This window comes from Sinohyriopsis cumingii, chromosome 10 (assembly GCF_028554795.1).
Source record: "Sinohyriopsis cumingii isolate HCF-2022 chromosome 10, ASM2855479v2, whole genome shotgun sequence".
In the NCBI taxonomy this organism is placed as follows: Eukaryota; Metazoa; Mollusca; class Bivalvia; order Unionida; family Unionidae; genus Sinohyriopsis; species Sinohyriopsis cumingii.
The window spans coordinates 118,723,992-118,749,087 of NC_142970.1; the positions used below are offsets into that span (position 1 = coordinate 118,723,992).

A 25,096-nucleotide genomic window follows, 5' to 3' on the forward strand; every position below is an offset into this window, starting at 1 on the left:
CTGTAAGCTACTGACCACTTAATTGGGAGGGGGGCTGTGATTTTATTTTGTACCAAGATATTTTCTTTTCTTTTATCTCAAGATACTTAAATTCTTTTCAATTAATAATTACTGATATAATATTGTGTTATTTTACTGTAAATCAGAAGAAGATATTTTCTCGTTTATTGTTCAATGCTTCAGAACATTAAATTGTTGGTCCCAATTATAACTGTAGTATGATTATAAATACCATGATGTACAACAATAAATGAAATATTTTATTGCCTTAAACTTGTCCTTTGACTTGTGGAGGTTAACTAGCTTTATTTCAGGAGTCACGAATATCCCTACTGATAAAGGAGGCAAATACCAGAATCAAATATGAAACATTCTTTTATTATATTCTACTTGTAACTTAATTAGGTGACTATTATTCTTTCTTATATTTATGTACGTGTGGGTTTCAGTCTCAGGCTCAGCCAATGTAAGTTTTTGAAAGCTTGCCAGTAGATTCCCTTGGGTTGCTGGTTTTCCTTGATTCTTCCTCCACTAAATATACTGGCTGCCATATATAGTCTATCACGTGCTGAAAAATGGCATTAAACCCACAACAAGAACAACAAAGAATACCTCCCTCAGTCAATGTAAGATCTCTGCTTGCACTTCTCAATCAAACTGAGTCATGAATGAGGGAAATAATAAAATAAGAAAAAAGGAAGAATTAAGATTGTTTCAAACAATATGAATTTATTTTTATTCTAGTATATAAATAGTAGGAATAAAATAAAGATGCAGCATGCAACTGCAGCTCAATTTCTAAGACACAAAGTTGTTTTCTGACCCTGTCAAAGATTGTAAAAAAAATAAATAGTGTAAGCAGTGACAGAGATTGATAGTTTAAATATTATTTACAATTTGTATCCATATAGGAGTATTATTAGATGCTCATTTTTGTCTCCGTTAACTTAATATTGTCAGAATTGTTCAGCATTTTATGATATTGAACTCGTGCGCACTTCATATTGCAATCATAAAGGAACTACTTTCTATTGTAAACAAACAATGCATGCAGACGCCAGCACTTTTGAACTGTAAAAAAAATCATGTACACTCACGTAGGTGTTTTATGTTTTGGTTGATTAAATTTGTTCCTGAATTAAGTAAACCAGATGTTTCGTGGAGTGCCACATACCAGCTGCTTTGCTACATTCCTCATTAACTTTTTGATATGTTTCGGATTTAGGCAGGCGATAGACACCAGATTTCAAAATTGGTGGGTACCTACAAATCACATGCAAGTGACAAGGCATAAACTGTCTTCTTTAGCTGGTAATAAGAATGGCAAAAAATATACTTATAATTTTACATCTTGAATTTCCTCAAAATGTACTTCCTTAGTTCTGCAAATCCGAATTATACGAGCCGTGTCATAAGTTCTCAAGCTTGATTACACATTTCAAAATTGTACTGTAATTTCGACTATATTCCAAGTGCAATTACATCCTCCTTACTGCACTCAAAATGAAATAAACATTATATTCCATAGCAGCTTTTTGATAATTATAATTGAAAGACTTCATATTTTTCCCACATTATGATTTCAAATATTCAATGACAGAACAGAAACACACTTGCAGATGTCAACACGCTGCTCTGTAACTGCTGAAATCCATTCAATAATCATGAAATTTCGCAGAAACGACAAAAATACCAAAATCTATTCATTCCAGATCAAATAGAAAAGTTGTTGCAATGCGCATTCATTCACAATATGACTCCAAATTTTAATTTTAAGTAGACCAAAGTTATGTCGAGTGTGTAACTAAGTCTAAATTTATCTGGGCGGAGTGATGTGCGCATTAATAATGTTGTTGTTGTGTAATGATGAGTCTGGACTTGTGTATTTGGTTTGGAATATGGAACATTCAGTTACTTTGTTTTGTGTTGTTTATTTTTATTTACATAGTTAAGCATTAGGTAGAATAAGAAAATGAGCATATAATAAAAAGGTTACTGCATTTGTATGGGAAAATAAAAACTCATTTTGTTGGATGGATATACTGCACTGCCATGGTCGTGCAGTATTTCCATCGGAAAAACTTGTTCATATTTTCCCATACAAATGCAGTAACCTATAATTATTTGATGAATGAAAATATTGCTTATACCCTCATTATCTAACACATATGAGATTCTCATGATTTGACACATGAGATTCTTTTGATCTGACATCTGAGATTCTCATGATTTGACATGTATGAGATTCTCAGAATCTGATACATGAGATTCTCATGACCTAAACAATCAAGATTATCATGATTGGAAAATTTGAGATTCTCACAATCTGATACACAGACAATGAGACTCTCATGACCTGACACAGATTATTAAAACATTCTCATAATTTGACATTGTGAAATGCCTACAATTTGACACAATGACAGCAAGATTCTCATGACCTGACACAGTTATTATAATATTCTCATAATCTGACATTGTGAAATGCTTACAATTTGACACAATGACAGTAAGATTCTCATGACCTGACACACAAAGTGAGATTCTCATGAGTTTACAGATATTTATGAATTTCCTTTGCTGCTCGAAATTCTCTAATGTTGTGTAGAAAACTGGAAATGTACTTATGAGCTTATTCCCCAACTACTTAAGTCATTATGACTGAGTTTTTGTGTTCTATCACTGAAATAGGCAGAATGTGTGTCTTGTGTGTGTCATGCATATCCATAACTACTTATGCCTTTATTATTCATGAGACATGTCCCTAACTACTACATCCAGAAAGTCACAGATGTCAGCATAATACATATTCCCAACTACTTAGGTTTTGATCATTGACCTTTTGTGTCCTATAACTGATAACTTCAAAAGAGTTTTGATCTGTGCATAATACATGTCACCAACTACTAAGGTTTTGACCTCTTTCTTTTTGTATTCATCACTTGCACGGCCAGAAAGTATTCAAGGCATGTAAAATATTTATGAATCATTGTACTTGGTTGTAACTATTGCCTGTTTTGATTTGAAACTATTTCTATTGCAAAAAATGATGTATTGTAATGCAAAATATAAATTATTTCTATGGTATCAAATATTTATAATATATACATCAATGATATATTTATATTATATGAAATGATTTATTTCCATTGCATATTACTATTTCTATTGAATAAAATTATATGTTTTGATAGCATATGATTTATTTTACTGAATGATGAGTCTTTATGTTTGAATTAATATACAGGGGATATCTACGGCTTATTTAGTAGATATATGGATATATACTGATGTAGAAACAATGTTTTGTCAGGAGTTGCCTCTCATGACAATTAAAAATATTTCTACTTCGCAAGTTAAAAATGTAGATTTTCCTTTAATTATATATATTTTAAAGGCAAAATCCATTGATCTGAATTGAGATTTTGTAAATTATATGTCATGGAAAACAACAGCTGCATTACAACATTGCTAAAATGAAATTAATAAAATTTACAATAATTTTGGAACAGAGATTTAAAAGGTTTAGACTGTACATATGCTTTTAATTGTGTATTTCATCAAAATAATGACTGTATTCCAAGAAAAACGATGTCATTTTATTTTCAAACACAAATCATGCAAAGATTGATACTGTTAAGATAATGGAGAAACATGAAAGAATGGTTTGGTTGTATCTGAAGAAAGCATATTTAAATGAAAGATTTAAATTATTGTGTGTTTATGAACATATGGATTTTCATTCTTCATTTTCTTTATTTCTATATTTAAAACACAAATTTTGTGTGGCCTTAAAAAGCAGACAGTCTAGCTTGGTAGTAGAAACTGTCCATTTTGCGATTGTCAATTAAATTTGGTGTGCAATCAAAACTTGTAGTGTTTAACACCATTTTTCTGCACAACATAGGATATACATGGTGGCCAGTATAACTGCCGGAAAAAGAACCCTGAAAAGGGTGAGAAGAACGACCGACCCACGAGAAGCTACTAGCAATCTTTCTCACATAGCCACATTAGCCAAGCCTAAGACTTAAATCCATGCAGGCAATCAAAACTAATCAACACCTGATTTATCATTTTCAAACACAATTGTGATGCAAGTTAAAATTGCTATTTCATTTTTTTTATTACAGTGTATTTTATCATGAACTTTGTTTGTAAAAAAATATGTATCATTTGTCATAGTAGAGCATTACATGTACATAGTACTGTAATGGGCGACTCACAGTACTGTAATGGGTGACCCACAGTACTGTAATGGATGACTCACATTACTGTAATGAGTGACCCACAGCACTGCAATGGGTGACTCACAGCACTGTAATGGGTGACTCACAGTACTGTAATGGGTGACTCACAGTACTGTAATGAGTGACTCATATCACTGTAATGGCTGACTTACAATAGTGTAATGGGTGACTCACAGTACTGTAATGGGAGACTCACAGTACTGCAATGGGTGACTCAATACTGTAATGTGTGACTCACAACACTGTAATATGTGACTCATAGTACTGTACTGGGTGACTCACAGGGCTGTAATGGGTGACTCACAGTAATGTACTTAGTGACTCACAGTACTGTAATGGGTGACTCACATTAATGTAATGGGTGACTCACAATACTGTAATGGATGACTCACAATACTGTAATCAGTGACTCATAGCAACAGGTCATGCAAGTTCAGTCACTAAAATTTTCCATGATTCATGTAAACAATTAATTAAAAAGTTAGTTCTTGAAGTCTGTGTCTTGCTATTTGGATTTTGTTTTATGTATTTCTTTATGGCACCTCACCAATTGCATAAAAGTACACATCGTGTCTAAAGTTAAGATATTTTGAGATCTGTATCTGTATATCAGACCGAGAGAGAGAGAGAAGGGGAGGTAGAGAAGGGGCAAAAGAAGAAGCAAAATGAAATAGACATAAATATGGAAATGCGGGTTTAAATAATATACATAAAGGCAAATATATTTCCTAAATGAAAATAAAGTAGTTCCAAAAGTGATATCCCCAATGTGTTATCAATTTTCTCCCACTGGTATATTTTAATATCTCCACAGGAACTATATAATAAAGAGTATTATGACTTAAAAATACAACATCACAAATAACATGAAGGATATCTATAGAAGTCAATGAAGAAATGTCAAACATTCAAGATGCATTTCTATGTTTATATATATATATATATATATATATATATATATATATATATATATATATATATATATATATATATATATGTATGTATATATGTATGTATGTATGTATATTATGCTTTTTTCACTGGATTTAAATCTTGTTATTTCTTAAAAAGTATCAATTCAAATACAGATAGGAAACATTATATCCATATCCCATGTAAAGGTTGTCTGATGCATCTTCTAGCGTTCTGATCATCATTAATGAGACTCTCTGACTCTCGTTTGTTACACCAAGTCTTGTGTAGAGGTGCTTTAGTGCTCTTGCATAGGCAGACTGATACACTATTTCTTGTTTTGCTGTTGCTATGGTTCTAATTGCATTACCTACAGCTGAGCCGTTTGAGATAATTTCATTGGCTGAAATAAAATGATAGAACTAGACTATAAATATGAGGAATATACATATGAATGTCGACATATACAATGCAAATGAAGATAGTTCAGTTGTGTTCCTTGACTGAAAGTGAGTTAGCCCTAAGATACAGGTAACAATGAATATAAGGGACATACATATGTATGTTCAAATATACATTAACTATGAAGATAGTTCAGTTGTGTTCCTAGACTGAAAGAGAAACACATATCGTGATTGTAAAAAAAATTAAACAGCTGAGCTAGACTACTGAAATTGAATGACAGTGTAATTATGACTTTGCTGATAATTTAATTTTAATTATTTATTTTACATTTAGTCAGAAATTAAGAAAGATAATATACTGCTTTATTTTTTTGCCTTTGGATTAAGCATGTTCCTGACTAAAAAATGATACATCAACAAAATTTTGAAGGTAGGTCAAGCTGAAATATACACTATTGAGAAAAATTTAAATGTGTTGTCTTCTCATACATTATTCAAAATTACCTTTATTTATATGAGAGTATATTTTTTCAAGAACAACATTTTTACTGTATCCAAGTACCATAAGCTCACTTTGCTATATTGTGTGATGAAGCAAACATTGGGACAAACCCTAATCTGATATTGCTTTATGTAAAACCAATATGGGGCCATAGCAGAAGCTTTCTTTGCTTTATGATTTGGTGAGGCAAACACTGTAAATACTATAAGCTGGCATTGCTTTATAATCCATAAGCTCACCTTGCAGCGTGAAGTGAATTCTGGACCATACCATAAGCTCACCTTGCAGTGTGAAGTGAATTCTGGACCATACCATAAGCTCACCTTGCAGTGTGAAGTGAACTCTGAACCATACCATAAGCTCACCTTGTAGTGTGAAGTGAACTCTGAACCATACCATAAGCTCACCTCTGCAGTGTGAAGTGAACTCTGGACCATACCATAAGCTCACCTTGCAGTGTGAAGTGAACTCTGGACCACACCATAAGCATCCTTTGTACATAATTCAAGTTTTTGGCTAATGAGAACCATTAATGTGATTTCACACCAGTCACCTGCATGACTCCAATTAAAAGCATTATGACATTAGTCACCTGCATGACTCCAATTAAAAGCATGATAACACTAAAAACTTGCATGAATCCCATTAAAAGCATGATTACACTAGTCACTTGCATGACTCCAAGCATGATAACACTAGTCAATTGCATGACTCCAATTAAAAGCATGATAACACTAGTCGCTTGCATTACTCCAATTAAAGGCATTATGACACCAGTCACTTGTAAAACTCCAATTAAAAGCGTTATAATGCAAGTCATTTGCATGACTCACGTTGAAAGCATGGTAACACTAGTCACTTGCATAACTCCAATTAAAAGCATTATGACACTAGTCACCTGCATGACTCCAATTGAAAGCATGATAACACTAAAAGCTTGCATGACTGCCATTGAAAGCATGGTAACACTAGTCACTTGCATGGCTCCCATTAAAGGAATTATGACAATGGTCACTTGTAAAACTCCAATTAAAAGCATTATAATGCAAGTCATTTGCGTGACTCCCATTGAAAGCATGGTAACACTAGTCACTTGCATAACTCCAATTAAAAGCATTATGACACTAGTCACCTGCATGACTCCAATTAAAAGCATTATGACACTAGTCACCTGCATGACTCCAAGCATGATAACACTAGTCAATTCCATGGCTCCCATTAAAAGCATGATAACTCTAGTCACTTGTAAAACTCCAATTAAAAGCATTATGACACTAGTCACCTGCATGACTCCAATTAAAAGCATTATGACACTAGTCACCTGCATGACTCCAAGCATGATAACACTAGTCAATTCCATGGCTCCCATTAAAAGCATGATAACTCTAGTCACTTGTAAAACTCCAATTAAAAGCATTATGACACTACACCTGCATGACTCCAAGCATGATAATACTAGTCACTTGCATGGCTTCCATTAAAAGCATGATAACACAAGTCACTTGTGAAATTCCAATTAAAAGCATTAAAATGCAAGTCATTTGCATAACTCCCATTATAAGCATGATAACACTAGTCATTGTGGTTCTTGGGCTGACTCATTCTCAAAGAGAACCTCAAGAAAGCATACATATTGTCATGGGTGAGTTTGTGTGTGTGTAACTTCAGATGTTTTGACATTTGTATTGTGTTTCTTTGTGTGTGTGGTTTTGAAAGTGGGAATGTTTTGTACTGCATACATGTGTGTGGCCTCAGTTTTTGGGGAACCTTTTGTATGGTGTTTGTGTGTGTGGTTTTTAGTCTGGGAATGTTTGTATAGTATGTGTATGTGTCTGTTATAAGTTATGAGGCCTTGTTGTACAATGTTCCAACATTATGACACTGCTAATAAATGGGTATAATCAGCTTTAAAAAAAAGTTAAAATAAATCTAGTGAAACATTTTAAAAATTGTTTCTATTAAAAGTATTACTGTCAAACTGGTGACAGATACTGTATAATGCACCTATTGATCAGGTTTTATGTTCTTTGTTTGGCCTATTAGTCCTAACAAACTGCATCATGTACTAGCAGATTTGGGTCTATGTGTCTGTTTTACCTATTAGTCCTACCAAGATGCATCATGTACTAGCAGATTTGGGTCTATGTGTCTGATTTACCTATTAGTCCTACCAAGATCCATCATGTACTAGCAGATTTGGGTCTATGTGTCTGATTTATCTATTAGTCCTACCAAGATGCATCATGTACTAGCAGATTTGGGTCTATGTGTCTGATTTACCTATTAGTCCTACCAAGATGCATCATGTACTAGCAGATTTGGGTCTATGTGTCTGATTTACCTATTAGTCCTACCAAGATGCATCATGTACTAGCAGATTTGGGTCTATGTGTCTGATTTACCTATTAGTCCTACCAAGATGCATCATGTACTAGCAGATTTGGGTCTATGCGTCTGTTCTACCTTTTAGTCCGAACAAACTGCAGCATGCCCTGGCAGATCTGGGTCTATGCGTCTGTTTTACCTATTAGTCCTAACAAACTGCAGCATGTGCTTCAGATCTGGATCTATGCGTTTGTGCTACCCATTAGTCCTAATAAACTGCAGCATGTGCTGGCAGATCTGGGTCTATGTGTTTGTTCTACTTGGTAGTTCTAACAAACTGCATCATGTACTGGCAGATCTGGGTCTATGTGTTTGTATTACCTATTAGTCCTAACAAACTGCATTATGTGCTGGCAGATTTGGGTCTATGTGTCTGTTCTATATATTAGTCCTAACAAACTGCATCATGTGCTGGCATATGTGGGTCTATGTGTCTGTTCTATATATTAGTCCTAACAAACTGCATCATGTGCTGGCAGATTTGGGTCTATGTGTCTGTTCTATATATTAGTCCTAACAAACTGCATCATGCACTCGCAGATCTGGATCTATGTGTCTGTTCTACCGATTAGTCAAAACAAACTGCATCATGTACTGGCACATCTGGGTCTATGTGTCCATTCTACCTAATAGTCCTAACAAACTGCATCATGTGCTGGTATATCTGGGTCTATGTGTCTGTTTTACCTATTAGTCTTAACAAACTTCATCATGTGTTGGCACATGTGGGACTATGCAGCTTGCACTTGGATTCGACTTGTGTGTATAGTAAATATGGTATCCATATATAATGTTCTAACATTTTTTAAAATTTCTGACAATGGCAAAATCTTTCTCAGACTTTTATAAATTCTAAAATGAGGAGGGAGCCTAGGTGTGTCCTTGGGAAAGGCACTTAGCTCCCATTTTAAAGGCAATATATAGCCACTAATGTATTAGAAGTTCTGCTAAAACAAGTTTTAACATAAGGAACATCTGTTTGATTCCACTGCTATAAAATTGATGACCAATGATAAAATTGAATGCTTGATATAATTGGTTTGGTATACAGTTTTTACATTTTCATTAAAATTATTCCCATAATTGTTTCAATACAAATAGATATGAAGTTATTGCAAACATTTGATTATTCGTTCATTATTAACCAGCTGCTGTTACAATTCCATGGTCTTATAAGTAACAAAATAAGAGCAAAAAACAACTAGTTTTGTATTTAAAAAAAAAACAAGTTTTGTAAAATGGAAAATGTAATTTATTTCCCTAAATTACAAAGGGATGTGAAAAAAACTTACACTTTGGTGAATGAAATCCGAAGAGGTCAATGAAAGTTCTATCTTCTATCAAGTCTAAAAGTACTGAGTAATCCAAATGAGATCCAGTGGTATTCCAAATTGTGTTTACTACTGTATTGGTGTACCAATAATAATGAATAAATCATCACACTGATATAATCCTAAAATGTCTTGAAATGCATTCACAGTGACTCTGTCACACTTATATTCCAAAATCTGAATAGTTCAAGCAATTTGTAAACCTAATAAATAATTGAATTAAATAAATGCATCCCCTCAAGCAAAGAGAACTAAATATATTCCAAGACTGATAATAATAATAGGAATGTGTAATTCTCCAGCAAATATTTTTATATACAAAGCTAAGATGTAGTTTCAAAATTCATAATTAATAATCTCAACTGTAAACAAGGTCAAGTGGATTACACTAGCTAATCATGAATCAGGTCAACCTAGCCTTTCATAACTCAAGTCCTGAAATCAGAATCATGTTATGCTGACTTAAACAACAGCACAACACAACCTTGGAACTTTATGAATGAATTTATGCATTATACAAGAATAAATCATCTTTAAAGTGCAAAGTTATGATCACTGGGGAAAGTTGATAATTAAGATGTTATTAACTAAATAACCATTACAAACTTTAATCATTAATGATAATACACATAATATTGATATAAATAACACTGCTCAATGACCTGGAAACCTGGCTCTTTGCTTGTCTCAGATGACTGAAGTTTAATGGTCATACTGAAATTTTCTTCACTATTGGCTAGATACCAGTCCATGCTCATGACTACGGACTATATGTAAGTCCATATTCTTCACAATGGACTAGATCTAAGTACTTATTCTTGACAATGGACCAGATTTAATTCCATATTTTTTGCATCGGACTAGCTTCAACTCCATATTTTTGAGAATGCTCTAGATTTAAATACATGTTCAGGCAGTCTGATTTTTCACTTAGAATCTTAACAATTTTTAAAAAAATTCATATGGGAAATACAAGATGAGAAATTGAGAGTGAATCCATTACCCTCATTTTGGAATCGTTGTGCCAACATAGCTGTCTCATTCTGCAATACAGTACGTTCTTGATTGAAAACCTCAGTCTCTTCTTGAACCTAGTAGGAGATAAAAACATTATCTGTTTGAAAGACATATGAAATTAAAAAAAGCGGAACCCAGTTACAAAATTATGAAAAAGGTGTTGTATCACATCAACAACCTTTACTTTGTGCTTTGTGCCAGGGTGTAAGTTATGCAATAGTCTATACCAAGAAGCAATACTAATTGGTCATTAGTACCTACCATGTAGCATTATTTATTAGTCAATTAGACCCTACCATGCAGCATTAGTAATTAGTCAATCAGTCTTTACCATGTTTCATTATTAATTAGTCAAAGCAGAACATTATAGGTATGTAAATAGTACCAATACCAGTAAGGTTATCTGGAAGTCAATAACTTATCTTCTAAGTACCAAAAGCAAACCAATAATGTTAAGTTCAAAATGGCTTCAAAAACAAAACAGCTGTAGCTGGGGATTTTGGCTGTCAAAATAAATAGAAGGGAGAGTTTAATGTTTATGGTGGTGGTGTAATAGTTTGGCTTGTTAAAAGCAACAGAACTCAGCGGTTGGTGCCAAAGATAGTCAGGCAACATATTTGGCTAAACATCAGAGGTTGATCTTCATGGTAACTGGGTATTTGGTTGGTCAAAGAAACGCAAGACAGAATCTGTCACGTAATATTCTGGCTTGTCACAAGGAAAAAGAGGCAGAGTATGTGTTCATTTTTGTGAAATATTTGGCTTGGGTATATTACCTAGGGTACCTCCTCCAAAGAGCAGTTGAAATAAGACAATCATCCAAAGATTACATGCTGAACAAGTTTTGGGATTGATTAATTAGTGAAAGGCTGATAAATGCATTCTGGCACAAATACAAATCAAAGAATTTGATGTATTACTCGGGGAGGTGTGGAAGAGTTGTCAGGATCTGATAGAGTTAATTAAGTGGAGAAAAGGTAAGACTGCCCAGCAGCATGTGTTGACAGCAGAATAAAACAAAGAATCTTCCATTGACATCAAAGATATTTCCTCTCAACAACTGAACCTCATGAGTAAGATGGAGAATCAAATAAAAAGGCAGATAAAATTGGAGAGGCTTTAGGATACTCAAATGGTAGACAACAGCAGCGAGCTGGTCAAGGGGACAGAGATATGGTCACCAGATTAGATATGTTCCAAGAGGTTATCAAGGCTATTTTCCAGGCCATCATCAACTACCATACAGTTCCTTTGGTGAACTGCAATACCAACACTGGAGAGGATACATTCATTGAAACAGCTGAAGTTCAAGCAGAAGTCAGCATTGATTTATGAGACCACAGCAAAGTGTGGATGCAGATCTGAGTAGAGTAAAATCACTGGTTGAGCAAGGATGTCATCCATCAAGGAAAGCATGGAAGAGCAAAAGCTATACAGTGAAGAATCTGCTATATAAATGAATGAATCTGAACAAGTAGCAACATTATTGGCAAGAGGGCATTCCAACTAGTCCTTTCTTTACTGTCATAAGGTCTTACATGATGACATAGCCATCAAGTTAGAGACTGTGCCCTGTCCCTTATTAATGGCAGATTTTTCTGGCCCTGAACAGACCAGAAGACAGAGAAAAATAAAAAACAAACTTGTAAACATTTCATTAGGAGAAAGATCCCAAAAGTTAATAAGCCAACATCACTTGTAAACATTCAGTCAACTTCACCCTTGGAGTTGGTTAGCCTCAACTATCTCTCACTAGAACATATTCTAATCATGACTGACCATTTTACTCGATATGCTCAAGCCATACCCACCAAATATTTGACTGCAAATACAACACCCAAAGTATTATTTGACAAATGTACTGTTCACCATGGCTTCCCTACTAAGACTCTTAGAAATCAAGGGAGAAATGTCAAATCAGTTATCATTCAGGAGTTGTGCAAAGATAGCAGGAGTTGTGCAAAGTAAGACCATTCCTTATCACACATGAATAACGGAATGAGAGAAAGATTGAACCATACACTATGCAATATGCTCCATTGCTCTTTGGAGGAAGTCCTCCAGGCAGATCCCTTTAGTACATGTATATAATGCTACCAAACAGGAAAGTGTGAGTTATTCCCCCTATTTTCTCATATGTGGTTGACATGCAAGGCTGGCAGTTTATGCATGCTTTGGAGTATCTTCTAGTGAAACTGTAAACAAAGGTGAAGGCAGCTAAACTCAAGGACAGATTAAGGTTGCCTATGTCAATGCTCCTTCTGAAGCCAATAAATCAGACAGATGACACAAAAATATATATGACAGGAATGTGAGAGTCTTTTCTTGATGTAGGTGATAAAGTTTAAGTCAAGAATGTACATCTTAACAATAAAAGAAAGCTGGCACTTGCTGTCTAAAAGAGATTTACACGATGAGCACCCAATTAAATGATGTATTTATATACGAGAAGCTGGTTGTGGCAATTGTCGAACTTTCCATCATAATTTGCTGTTACCCTCAATTTCACTGCCATAAACAGAATGATAAGATATAAATGACAAGGCCAGTAAAAGACCATGAAAGAAGGAACTGAGGTCTTCTGATAAATCCGAGGACAAAGATACATCTTCTAGCACCAGTGATTCTGATTCAGAATCTAGTCTACCATTTCTTTTACAAGGACAGAGACAAGCTACGATATTAAATCCAGAATCCACATAATTTATGTTGCTTTCTGTCTCTGAAAGTACCAGAATCAAATATGCAACCATCTGTTAAAAGAACTCTCATGTATACACAAGAAGAAAAATGTGGTACATTAACCCAGTGGAGAGCACTCAAAATTATACAATACAGAATCTGATGATGCCCCATCATGGATGTGCACAGAAGACTGGGCATTAAACTAACGAATTTATTTTTTTTTTGAATGTGTACATGTTGCTATGAATATAAATAAAATGTTTGGATGACATTTCCAAAGGCAAGACGTGTGTCACAGAATGTTTTGACTTTTCAATTATTCATATAATGAACCTCATATATCCACATGCCCATAAATCTTTACAAAAATTATTTATTTTGTATAATTTTAACACGATAATGTTTAATTAATTGATTATATATATATATATATATATATATATATATATATTAATATTAGCTGCAGATATTAGTTTCTCATATCAGAAGCCGACTATATGTAAAAATCATCTTTTCCTCCAAAGACGGGTTTGAGTAACCCAGTAAATAACAAGAGCCAAGTCCCTGAACTTTAACCCCTTCATGGGCATATGTTTGCAGGAAAAGTTTTGTTTTGTGTATTTGCCATTCATCCACATTGTAGTGAAGATCTGATATTCTGTGGTAACGAAAACTAGGCTAGATGCTGTAGGTATGTTATTACATTTTTCCTAGCTGCAAACAGGATTTAATTTATTACTTTTATCTTATATTTCATCCAAAAATGGTCTTGACTTTACCTTCAGGCTACAAATAATATTTAATTCATTACTTTTATCTCAAATTTCATTCAAGAATAGTCTTGATTTTACCCCTTGGCTACAAACAATATATAATCCACTACTTTTTATTTTCACCTTGATCCAAGGACAGACAGACATCTGATTTTACCTGCAATATGACTCTGCGAAGGTAACGCTCAAACACTTCACTAGGAATCTTCACATCCAGTAGATAAAAGTTGTGAATGTCTATGTGATAACCACGGTGACAGGATCCTTCTGACTGACAAAGACCACAAAAAGAATCTCCATTGCATCCAGTGGTACAACAGTTTGGACAGCAGTTGCCTAGCAACATAAACACAAAAACATTGACTGAGTTTTGGTCATGCAGATAAAGAAGAAATGAAAATGACTATGGTGATATTCTTGATAAGCAATACATTATGGTTTTCTCCATAATTCAAATATCAACAAACTATACTAATAATAAAATCAATCAATTTGCCTTTGCCATTCAGTTGAATACAGTGACTGGTGTAGAAGATATGTGACTACTGTTGATGTCATTTATGTGACTCTTATTGATGCCATTCAGTTGAATACAGTGACTGATGTAGAAGATATGTGACTACTGATGATGTCATTTATGTAGCTACTGATGATGTCTTTATGTGACTCTTATCAATGCCATTCAGTTGAATACAGTGACTGATGTAGAAGATATGTGACTACTGTTGATGCCATTCATGTAGCTACTGATGATGTCATTTATGTGACTTATCAATGCCATTCAGTTGAATACAGTGACTGATGTAGAAGATACGTGACTACTGTTGATGCCATTCATGTAGCTACTGATGATGTCTTTATGTGACTCTTATCAATGCCATTCAGTTGAATACAGTGACTGATGTAGAAGATATGTGACTACTGTTGATGCCATTCATGTAGCTACTGATGATGTCTTTATGTGACTCTTATCAATGCCATTCAGTTGAATATAATGACTGATGTCGAAGATATGTGACTACTGTTGATGCCATTAATGTAGCTAATGTTGATGCCATTCATGTGACTCTTATTGATGCCAATCAGTTGAATATAATGACTGATGTGAAAGATGTGACTACTGTTGATAATCCATTGAATATGATGACTGACGTAGATGATATATGACTAACTTTGATGCCATCTATGTGACTACTGTTGATGCTATTTGTGTGACTATTGTTGATACCTGTGTCATTGCTATTAAAGTAATACCTATGTTTTACCATTCATTAGTGAAAAAAAGTTTGCTGTACTATAAATCTTGGATAATTTAGAAACTGATCTAGAAATTACCTCCAAGCTTTAACCTAAGGGTATTGAAAAAATTTCTTCCCAAAGCGGTCCTGTTAAATCTGAACTGCTCTACAGTCACTCCAACTGCTGCCTCATTTTTGATTACTGCCACAATAACTTTCCTTATCACAGCGTCATAGTCAACACCATACTTTAAATGTAGCTGCCCAACCTCAGCTGGCCTACAAAATATGGAAACAATTTTTATCTTGCCAGTATGATGACACTAATAACAAACTTCTGATAAATTTTTTTGGTGGAAGTCAAAGTTTTTTTGCAGAAAGGAACATTGTTGTACAAAAATTCCTTGATATATCTCTGATAAGGTAAGAAGTGGAACTAAGTCTCTAAAGGGTGAAACAGGTGGTACTGATGTGTCTGAACATGGATTATTTCTAACAGTCTATCTATCCGGGGGGGGGGGGGAATATTCCAACATGTATCATTGCTAGGGGTCTGTGTATCTGATTAAGGGAAAGCAAGGTGATCTTGATAGTTTCTACAAGCAAGTATCATTCCTTTGGGTACACCCCACACACACACACAAACACCCCAGACACACTGGTTGGTTGGATGATTGTTTTTGGTTTAACACTATACATGTCAGTCAGTACATTTAGTGAATGATGAACCCTGAAAACCCTGGAATGAACCAACTCACGGGAAGCTACTGGCAAGTTTTCTCACATACCCATGTTGGCTGAGCAAGAGACTAGAACCAATGCAGACAGAAGTGAGATATTAGTAATCTGTAAAGGTGAGTGCTATAGACCACTCGGCCACCTGGGTGAAGTTTGCTTTCAATTAAAATTAGTGCAATAAACAAAAGCCAGTCTCTTTACTGCATACTTTTGCCTCACCTCTGTCAGAAATGTTTCACATCTGATTAGATAATGATTTAAATAAAAGTCTTTTATTTACAAAGGATCCCAATGCAAATATTGCAAATAAAATGGCTAATTTTGGATACACATTTGTTCATGCAGTAAAATCAGCCTATTACTGTTTTAAAATCACCAAAACTTCTAGCTTCAAAGAGCTATTTGAGATCAGGGTCAAGCTAATGTCAAGGAAAAAATGTACACAAATTCCAACAACCTTTTCTCCAGATGACCTTATGGACCTGTTTGCAAATTTCATCTGTGACAAAATTCAATCCACTAGAAACAAGCCTGATAACACAACTTCAATTCACTCATCATTACCTTACAGTTGTGATACGGAATATACAAGGCAACCTTTAACAGCATTTGAACCTGTCTCATTGGATTTGGTACAAACAATTGATGAAGATTACCTCGAAGTCATGTGAACTAGATCTAATTCCGACATCACTGCTGCTTGAGTTCTAAGATTCCGACTTTTCCTCACTAACCATCATTATCAATACTTCTCTCTCCACTGGAGAATTCCACTGGAGAATTCCCATAATTTTTCAAAACTGCCATTGTAAAGCTTGTGTTGAAGAAACAGACGCATGACCATGATGATTTAAAGAAATACCACCATGTTTCTAACCTCTCTTTCATGTCAGAAATCTTAGAAAAAGTTATTCCATCCCAACTTGGATCTCATCTGAAAAAGCTTTTCTATCCCAACTTAGATCTCATCTCAATTCAAAGTCTTTTTAGTAAAGTACAGTCCACACGTTGCCTTCACTATGGTATTGAATTAAAATAGTCTTTTTAGTAAAGTACAGTCTGCATATTGCCTTCAACAAAGTACTGAATTCAAATGGTCTTTTTTAGTAAAGTACAGTGCGCATATTGCCTTCAACATAGTACTGAATTCAAATAGTCTTTTTAGTAAAGTACAGTCCACATATTGCCTTCACCATAGTACTAAAATTGCCCTTCTGAGAGTAGCTAATAACCTTCTCTCAGCTTTGGACAGCAGAAATATTGCAGTCCTCACCCTCCTTGACTTGTCTGTGGTATCTGACATAAGAGGCGATGATATGTTACTTCACTGTCTCCAGCACGTATTTGGTATTCATCACACAAATATGAGTACCCATGAAATCCAAGAAAATCATTATTCCACAAGAATCAGTACCCAAGAAATCCAAGAAATTCAGTACCCCACAAATATCAGTGCCCATAAAATCCAAGAAAATCAGTACTCCACAAATATCAGAACCCATGAAATCCAAGAAAATCAGTACTCCACAAATATTAGAACCTATGAAATCCAAGAAATTCAGTACCCCACAAATATCAGTACCCGTTAAATCCAAGTAAATGGATATTTCACAAAAATCAACACCCATGAAATCCAACAAAATCAGTACCTCACAAATATCAGTACCCATGAATTCCAAGAAAATAAGTACCCATGAAATCCAAGAAAATTAGTACTCCATAAAAATCAGTACCCACAAAATCCAGGAAAATCAGTACCTCACAAAATAATGTACCCATGAAATCCAAGAAATTCAGTACCCTGCAAAAATCAGTACCCATGAAATCCAAAAAAATCAGTACCAAGCAAAAATCAGTACCCATGAAATCCCAAAAAATCAGTACCCATGAAATCCCAAAAAATCAGTACCCCGCAAAAATCAGTAGCCATGAAATCCAAGAAAATCAGTACCCCACAAAAATAGGTACTCAGGAAACATAGTGAACTCATAGTACTAAATATATAAGAATGGCTGATATGTTCTGAACCAAATGTGAAAACTAGCATAAGAATAGTTTATGTGTAAAGAATTTTTTGTCAATAATTGTATATGGAACAAATATGCATTGCATGTATGTATGTCACATCTATCTTATGTCAATAAAAGCTTCAAAAGAAAATGTAAAATCTTCCATCTGAATGGTTGATATATGAAGAACTGAATGTTAAGACTATTATCAGAATGATGAATATATGTTAAACAAAATTAAAAAACTTGCATCTGAATTTAGTTGCAACAATGAATGGTATGAAATTAATGATTTTAGTTCATTCATAAAAGTCTCATCTTTGTGTTCACATTAATTCATCCATGTTTTTAAAACAATTACAAAAATAGTGCTTCAGACCTAAAGTGGTTAACTAAGACCACTAAATAAAGTAATCCTTGTAAAAAAAAAAAAAGGTCAATTTCAAAACGAAGTTTACTACAAATGACAACTTTCTGAACAGCCAAATTCAAAGTGAGAATCAATACAGAAAAACTATTCACTAGGAATCTTCACATTCAGAAGAAAAAAACATAAATCAGTGCAAAATAAATTACATGTCATTGCCTTGTAAGCAGTGGTGCCAGTTTTCAACCTTAAATGTATTTTAACCTTATATGCAGTGGTGCCAGATTCAACCTTGTAAGTAGTTATACCAGTTTTAGCATGTGGTAAAAGCAGTGGTACAAGTTTTAACTATATATGCAGTGGTGCCAGTTTTAATCATATATGCAGTAGTGCCAGATTTAATCTTATATGCAGTGGTGCCAGTTTTAATCATATATGCAGTAGTGCCAGATTTAATCTTATATGCAGTGGTGCCAGTTTTAACTATATATCCAGTGGTGCCAGATTTAATCTTATATGCAGTGGTGCCAGTTTTAATCATATATGCAGTAGTGCCAGATTTAATCTTATATGCAGTGGTGCCAGTTTTAATCATATATGCAGTAGTGCCAGATTTAATCTTATATGCAGTGGTGCCAGTTTTAACTATATATCCAGTGGTGCCAGATTTAATCTTATATGCAGTGGTGCCAGTTTTAATCATATATGCAGTAGTGCCAGATTTAATCTTATAAGCAGTGGTGCCAGATTTAATCTTATATGCAGTGGTGCCAGTTTTAATCTTATATGCAGTGGTGCCAGTTTTAAATTTATAAGCAGTGGTACCAGTTTTAATCTTATATGCAGTAGTGCCAGATTTAATCTTATATGCAGTGGTGCCAGATTTAATCTTATATGCAGTGGTGCCAGTTTTAACTATATATGCAGTAGTGCCAGATTTAATCTTATATGCAGTGGTGCCAGTTTTAAATTTATAAGCAGTGGTACAAGTCTTAATCTTATATGCACTGGTGCCAAATTTAATCTTATATGCAGTGGTGCCAGATTTAATCTTATATGTAGTGGTGCCAGTTTTAAATTTATAAGCAGTGGTGCCAGTTTTAATCTTATATCCAGTGATGCCAGTTTTAAATTTATAAGCAGTGGTGCTTGTTTTAAATTTTAATGCAGTGGTGCTTGTTTTCACCTTATATGCAGTGGTGCCAGTTTTAAATTTATAAGCAGTGGTGCTTGTTTTAAACTTATATGCAGTGGTGCCAGTTTTAACTTTAAAAGTAGTGGTGCCATATTCAACCTTGTAAGTAGTTGTGCCAGTTTTAGCATGTGCCAGTGGTAAGTTTATAAACAGTGGTACCAGTTTTAATTTTGTAAGTAGCAGTGCTTGTTTTAACCTTATATGCAGTGTGCCAATTTTAACTTTGGAAGTAGTGGTGCCAGATTCAACCTTGTAAGTATTTGTGCCAGTTTTAGCACGTGCCAGTGGTAAGTTTATAAGCAGTGGTACCAATTTTTAACTAGACATGCATTGGTACCAGTTTTAATCTTATATTCAGTGGTGCCAAATTTAATTGTATATGCAGTGGTGCTGCTTTTAACCTTATAATCAGTGGTACCACTTTTAACTTCGTAAGTAGTGGTGCCAGTTTTAACCTTACATTCAGTGGTGCCAGGTTTAACCTTGTAATTACTGGTGTCAGTTTAACACTGAGGCTTGTTACTGAGAAAACTGATTTAGATGAATTATTTGCTGTTGACAACTGATTCTAAAAGCAGGTATCATTTACAATAAGCAGTGGTGCCAACTTTCATAGTGAAAACCTGAAAATTAATATTGACTGAAATAAAGCTTGAGAAAAACAGTACACAGAAATTCTCTTTTACTGATAGAATCAACTGTATTGAGAGGTGGACCAAATAAACTATATACAATTAAACTCATTCATTTCAGAACAAAATATACCTGATAAAATACTGCAAGCTAAATCTGATGGTAATTATGACAGTATCAGTGGTGAATACATTAACTGTCAGTGTCACATCTTGGGCTGTTGTTGGAAAATACATGAACTTTGAATCTGGGCCAAGCACATAACAACCAGGATAATATACAGTGTCACGATCCAGGTAGTTGGTCAACTTGCTTTGTCTGAGACCAATCTGAAATAGGAAAATATAATCGACAGGTGAATCAAGATGTTGCCAATTTATGTTCCTTGAAAAGCACTAACTTTGAAAGCCCATGTTAGCAACAACACATTAATCATTGGCTTGATCTATTAAAATTCAGTCAGTAAGTGCTAACAGAATGCACTGAGCATGATTCGATTCTTCACTGGTAATTAATAATTGCTTTTAAACTAGATTTAAACTAAGTTGTCCCTAATTAGTGTCTCAGAATAAATTACCTCAGCACATGTTCACTTATATAATACAGGTCATAAGCATAGAGTATAGCTCACGAATCTCACAAAGTACCTCAGTATGGCATGTTCCTTCATCTAGCACAGGTCATGAATCCCATAGATTACCTCAACATGGCATTTTCCTTCATAAAGCACAGATCATGAATCCCATAAAATACCTCAATATGGCATGTTCCTTATATAGCAGTGGTCATGAATACCTCAAAGTAGCTCAGCATGGCATGTTCCCTTACAAGGCACAGGTCATGAAGCCTGCAAAATAACTCAACACGGCATGTTCCTTATATAGCAAAGATCATGAATACCTCAAAGAAGCTCAGCATGGCATGTTCCCTTACAAGGCACAGGTCACGAGTCCCATAAAATACCTCAACATGGCATGTTCCCTTTTATAGCAAAGGTCATGAATACTTCAAAGTAGCTCAGCATGGCATGTTCCCTTACAAGGCACAGGTCATGAGTCCCATAAAATACCTCAACATGGCATGTTATATAGCAAAGGTCATGAATACCTCAAAGTAGCTCAGCATGGCATGTTCCCTTACAAGGCACAGGTCATGAATCCCATAGAATACCTCAGTATGGCATGTTCCCTTATATAGCAAAGGTCATGAATACCTCAAAGAAGCTCAGCATGGCATGTTCCCTTACAAGGCACAGGTCACGAGTCCCATAAAATACCTCAACATGGCATGTTCCCTTTTATAGCAAAGGTCATGAATACTTCAAAGTAGCTCAGCATGGCATGTTCCCTTACAAGGCACAGGTCATGAGTACCATAAAATACCTCAACATGGCATGTTATATAGCAAAGGTCATGAATACCTCAAAGTAGCTCAGCATGGCATGTTCCCTTACAAGGCACAGGTCATGAGTCCCATAGAATACCTCAATATGGCATGTTCCCTTATATAGCAAAGGTCATGAATACCTCAAAGTAGCTCAGCATGGCATGTTCCCTTCTAAGGCACAGGTCATGAGTCCCATAAAATACCTCAACATGGCATGTTCCTTTACATAGCAAAGGTCATGAATACCTCAAAGTAGCTCAGCATGGCATGTTCCCTTACAAGGCACAGGTCATGAGTCCCATAAAATACCTCAACATGGCATGTTCCCTTATATAGCAACGGTTATGAATACCTCAAAGTAGCTCAGCATGGCATGTTCCCTTACAAGGCACAGGTCACGAGTCCCATAAAATACCTCAACATGGCATGTTCCCTTATATAGCAACGGTCATGAATACCTCAAAGTAGCTCAGCATGGCATGTTCCCTTCCAAGGCACAGGTCATGAGTCCCATAAAATACCTCAACATGGCATGTTCCCTTAGATAGCAAAGGTCATGAATGCTTCAAAGTAGCTCAGCACGGCATGTTCCCTTACAAGGCACAGGTCATGAGTCCCATAGAATACCTCAATATGGCATGTTCCCTTATATAGCAAAGGTCATGAATACCTCAAAGTAGCTCAGCATGGCATGTTCCCTTACAAGGCACAGGTCACGAGTCCCATAAAATACCTCAACATGGCATGTTCCCTTTTATAGCAAAGGTCATGAATACTTCAAAGTAGCTCAGCATGGCATGTTCCCTTACAAGGCACAGGTCATGAGTCCCATAAAATACCTCAACATGGCATGTTATATAGCAAAGGTCATGAATACCTCAAAGTAGCTCAGCATGGCATGTTCCCTTACAAGGCACAGGTCATGAGTCCCATAGAATACCTCAATATGGCATGTTCCCTTATATAGCAAAGGTCATGAATACCTCAAAGTAGCTCAGCATGGCATGTTCCCTTCTAAGGCACAGGTCATGAGTCCCATAAAATACCTCAACATGGCATGTTCCTTTACATAGCAAAGGTCATGAATACCTCAAAGTAGCTCAGCATGGCATGTTCCCTTCCAAGGCACAGGTCATGAGTCCCATAAAATACCTCAACATGGCATGTTCCCTTATATAGCAACGGTTATGAATACCTCAAAGTAGCTCAGCATGGCATGTTCCCTTACAAGGCACAGGTCACGAGTCCCATAAAATACCTCAACATGGCATGTTCCCTTATATAGCAACGGTCATGAATACCTCAAAGTAGCTCAGCATGGCATGTTCCCTTCCAAGGCACAGGTCATGAGTCCCATAAAATACCTCAACATGGCATGTTCCCTTAGATAGCAAAGGTCATGAATGCTTCAAAGTAGCTCAGCACGGCATGTTCCCTTACAAGGCACAGGTCATGAGTCCCATAAAATACCTCAACATGGCATGTTATATAGCAAAGGTCATGAATACCTCAAAGTAGCTCAGCATGGCATGTTCCCTTATATAGCAAAGGTCATGAATACCTCAAAGTAGCTCAGCATGGCATGTTCCCTTACAAGGCACAGGTCATGAGTCCCATAAAATACCTCAACATGGCATGTTCCCTTATATAGCAAAGGTCATGAATACCTCAAAGTAGCTCAGCATGGCATGTTCCCTTACAAGGCACAGGTCATGAGTCCCATAAAATACCTCAACATGGCATGTTCCCTTATATAGCAAAGGTCATGAATACCTCAAAGTAGCTCAGCATGGCATGTTCCCTTCTAAGGCACAGGTCATGAGTCCCATAAAATACCTCAACATGGCATGTTATATAGCAAAGGTCATGAATACCTCAAAGTAGCTCAGCATGGCATGTTCCCTTACAAGGCACAGGTCATGAGTCCCATAAAATACCTCAACATGGCATGTTCCCTTATATAGCAAAGGTCATGAATACCTCAAAGTAGCTCAGCATGGCATGTTCCCTTACAAGGCACAGGTCATGAGTCCCATAAAATACCTCAACATGGCATGTTATATAGCAAAGGTCATGAATACCTCAAAGTAGCTCAGCATGGCATGTTCCCTTACAAGGCACAGGTCATGAGTCCCATAGAATACCTCAATATGGCATGTTCCCTTATATAGCAAAGGTCATGAATACCTCAAAGTAGCTCAGCATGGCATGTTCCCTTACAAGGCACAGGTCATGAGTCCCATAGAATACCTAAACATGGCATGATCTCTTACAAGGCAAAGGTCATGAATCCCGCAAAATAACTCAGCATAGTGTATCCCCTCATACAGCACAAACCAGGGATCATATTATTGGGATTAATGTAATTATTATATTTACTGATCCTGAACCAGGTAATTTTATCAAATCTGACTTCTCTCATGCACTTCATTTGCATTTTAAATTTGAAATGCATTCAGAATAGTTCAAATTTGCATCACAACTATTAACTTGTTCTGGGCTGATGGTCTCAAAAGCGCATTCTAATTTTGTCCTTGTTGCTTCCATTCATCCTTACTAAGGTCATGTTTTCAGTTTTCAAGTGTGTGGATAAAGAGATCTTTCCTTTCATATCTTGCTTTAATGAAGGTTGTAACAAACTTGCTACTTCATAAAAGACAGCACTTAATTCATGATAAAAAATAATTATAACTGCAAATGCAATACAAATAAAATATGGATGCATATGATTTGGAAGCAAGTTTTTTTATTCCCTATTTCATTTTGTTTCAAATATAACCCACCTCTGAAGAAAAAAAAATATTAATTACGTCACAGTTTATGACTCCTATCTGAGTATAATAAGGCAACATGTTAACAAGGTATACTTTATGACCATTTGGGGAAGCACTGTACAATGAAAGCCTTGAGGCTGAAATAAAAGTATCTCACCTCAAAATAGCTTACGTAGACAACACTCGGTGGGAAAAGACCAAGGAACAGTATGAATCCACATATGGATGACAGGATGACCATAAGGATCAAAACCCTTGCTACAGTCAAGCTGAAGCAATAAGTTTTCTCTCCCTCTCGCTTGCGTGTCAGGAAAGCAATGAATCTGTTCCAGGGGTCATTATGCTTCCCCAATTCGGTGCACTGCACTGGAGCATCAGTCATGTTATCACTGAAAATAAAGTTTATGCAACAGAATGAAAGCTCTCACTTTTCATACGTAGTATCATATTTTTATATAAGTATATCAGAGACTGCAAGACATTTTCCCCAAAAATTA

The 25,096-nt window shown here is 35.4% G+C and overlaps 1 protein-coding gene across 2 annotated transcripts in view; it reads right to left on the reverse strand.

Moving 5' to 3' along the window:
- Positions 1 to 708: 708 nt before the first annotated feature.
- The window catches only part of LOC149791099 (uncharacterized), a 55,799-nt gene continuing 31,411 nt past the window's right edge, over positions 709 to 25,096 (reverse strand). For both annotated transcript variants that reach the window (XM_089973017.1, XM_089973015.1), the window contains 6 exons: positions 24,757 to 24,988; positions 20,572 to 20,768; positions 15,595 to 15,776; positions 14,417 to 14,595; positions 10,788 to 10,875; positions 709 to 5,565 (listed from right to left, as the gene is read on the reverse strand). In XM_089973017.1, coding sequence (XP_089829143.1) covers positions 5,324 to 5,565; positions 10,788 to 10,875; positions 14,417 to 14,595; positions 15,595 to 15,776; positions 20,572 to 20,768; positions 24,757 to 24,988 — 1,120 coding nt within the window. In that variant the 3' untranslated portion in view covers positions 709 to 5,323. The remainder of the gene's footprint in view (positions 5,566 to 10,787; positions 10,876 to 14,416; positions 14,596 to 15,594; positions 15,777 to 20,571; positions 20,769 to 24,756; positions 24,989 to 25,096) is intronic.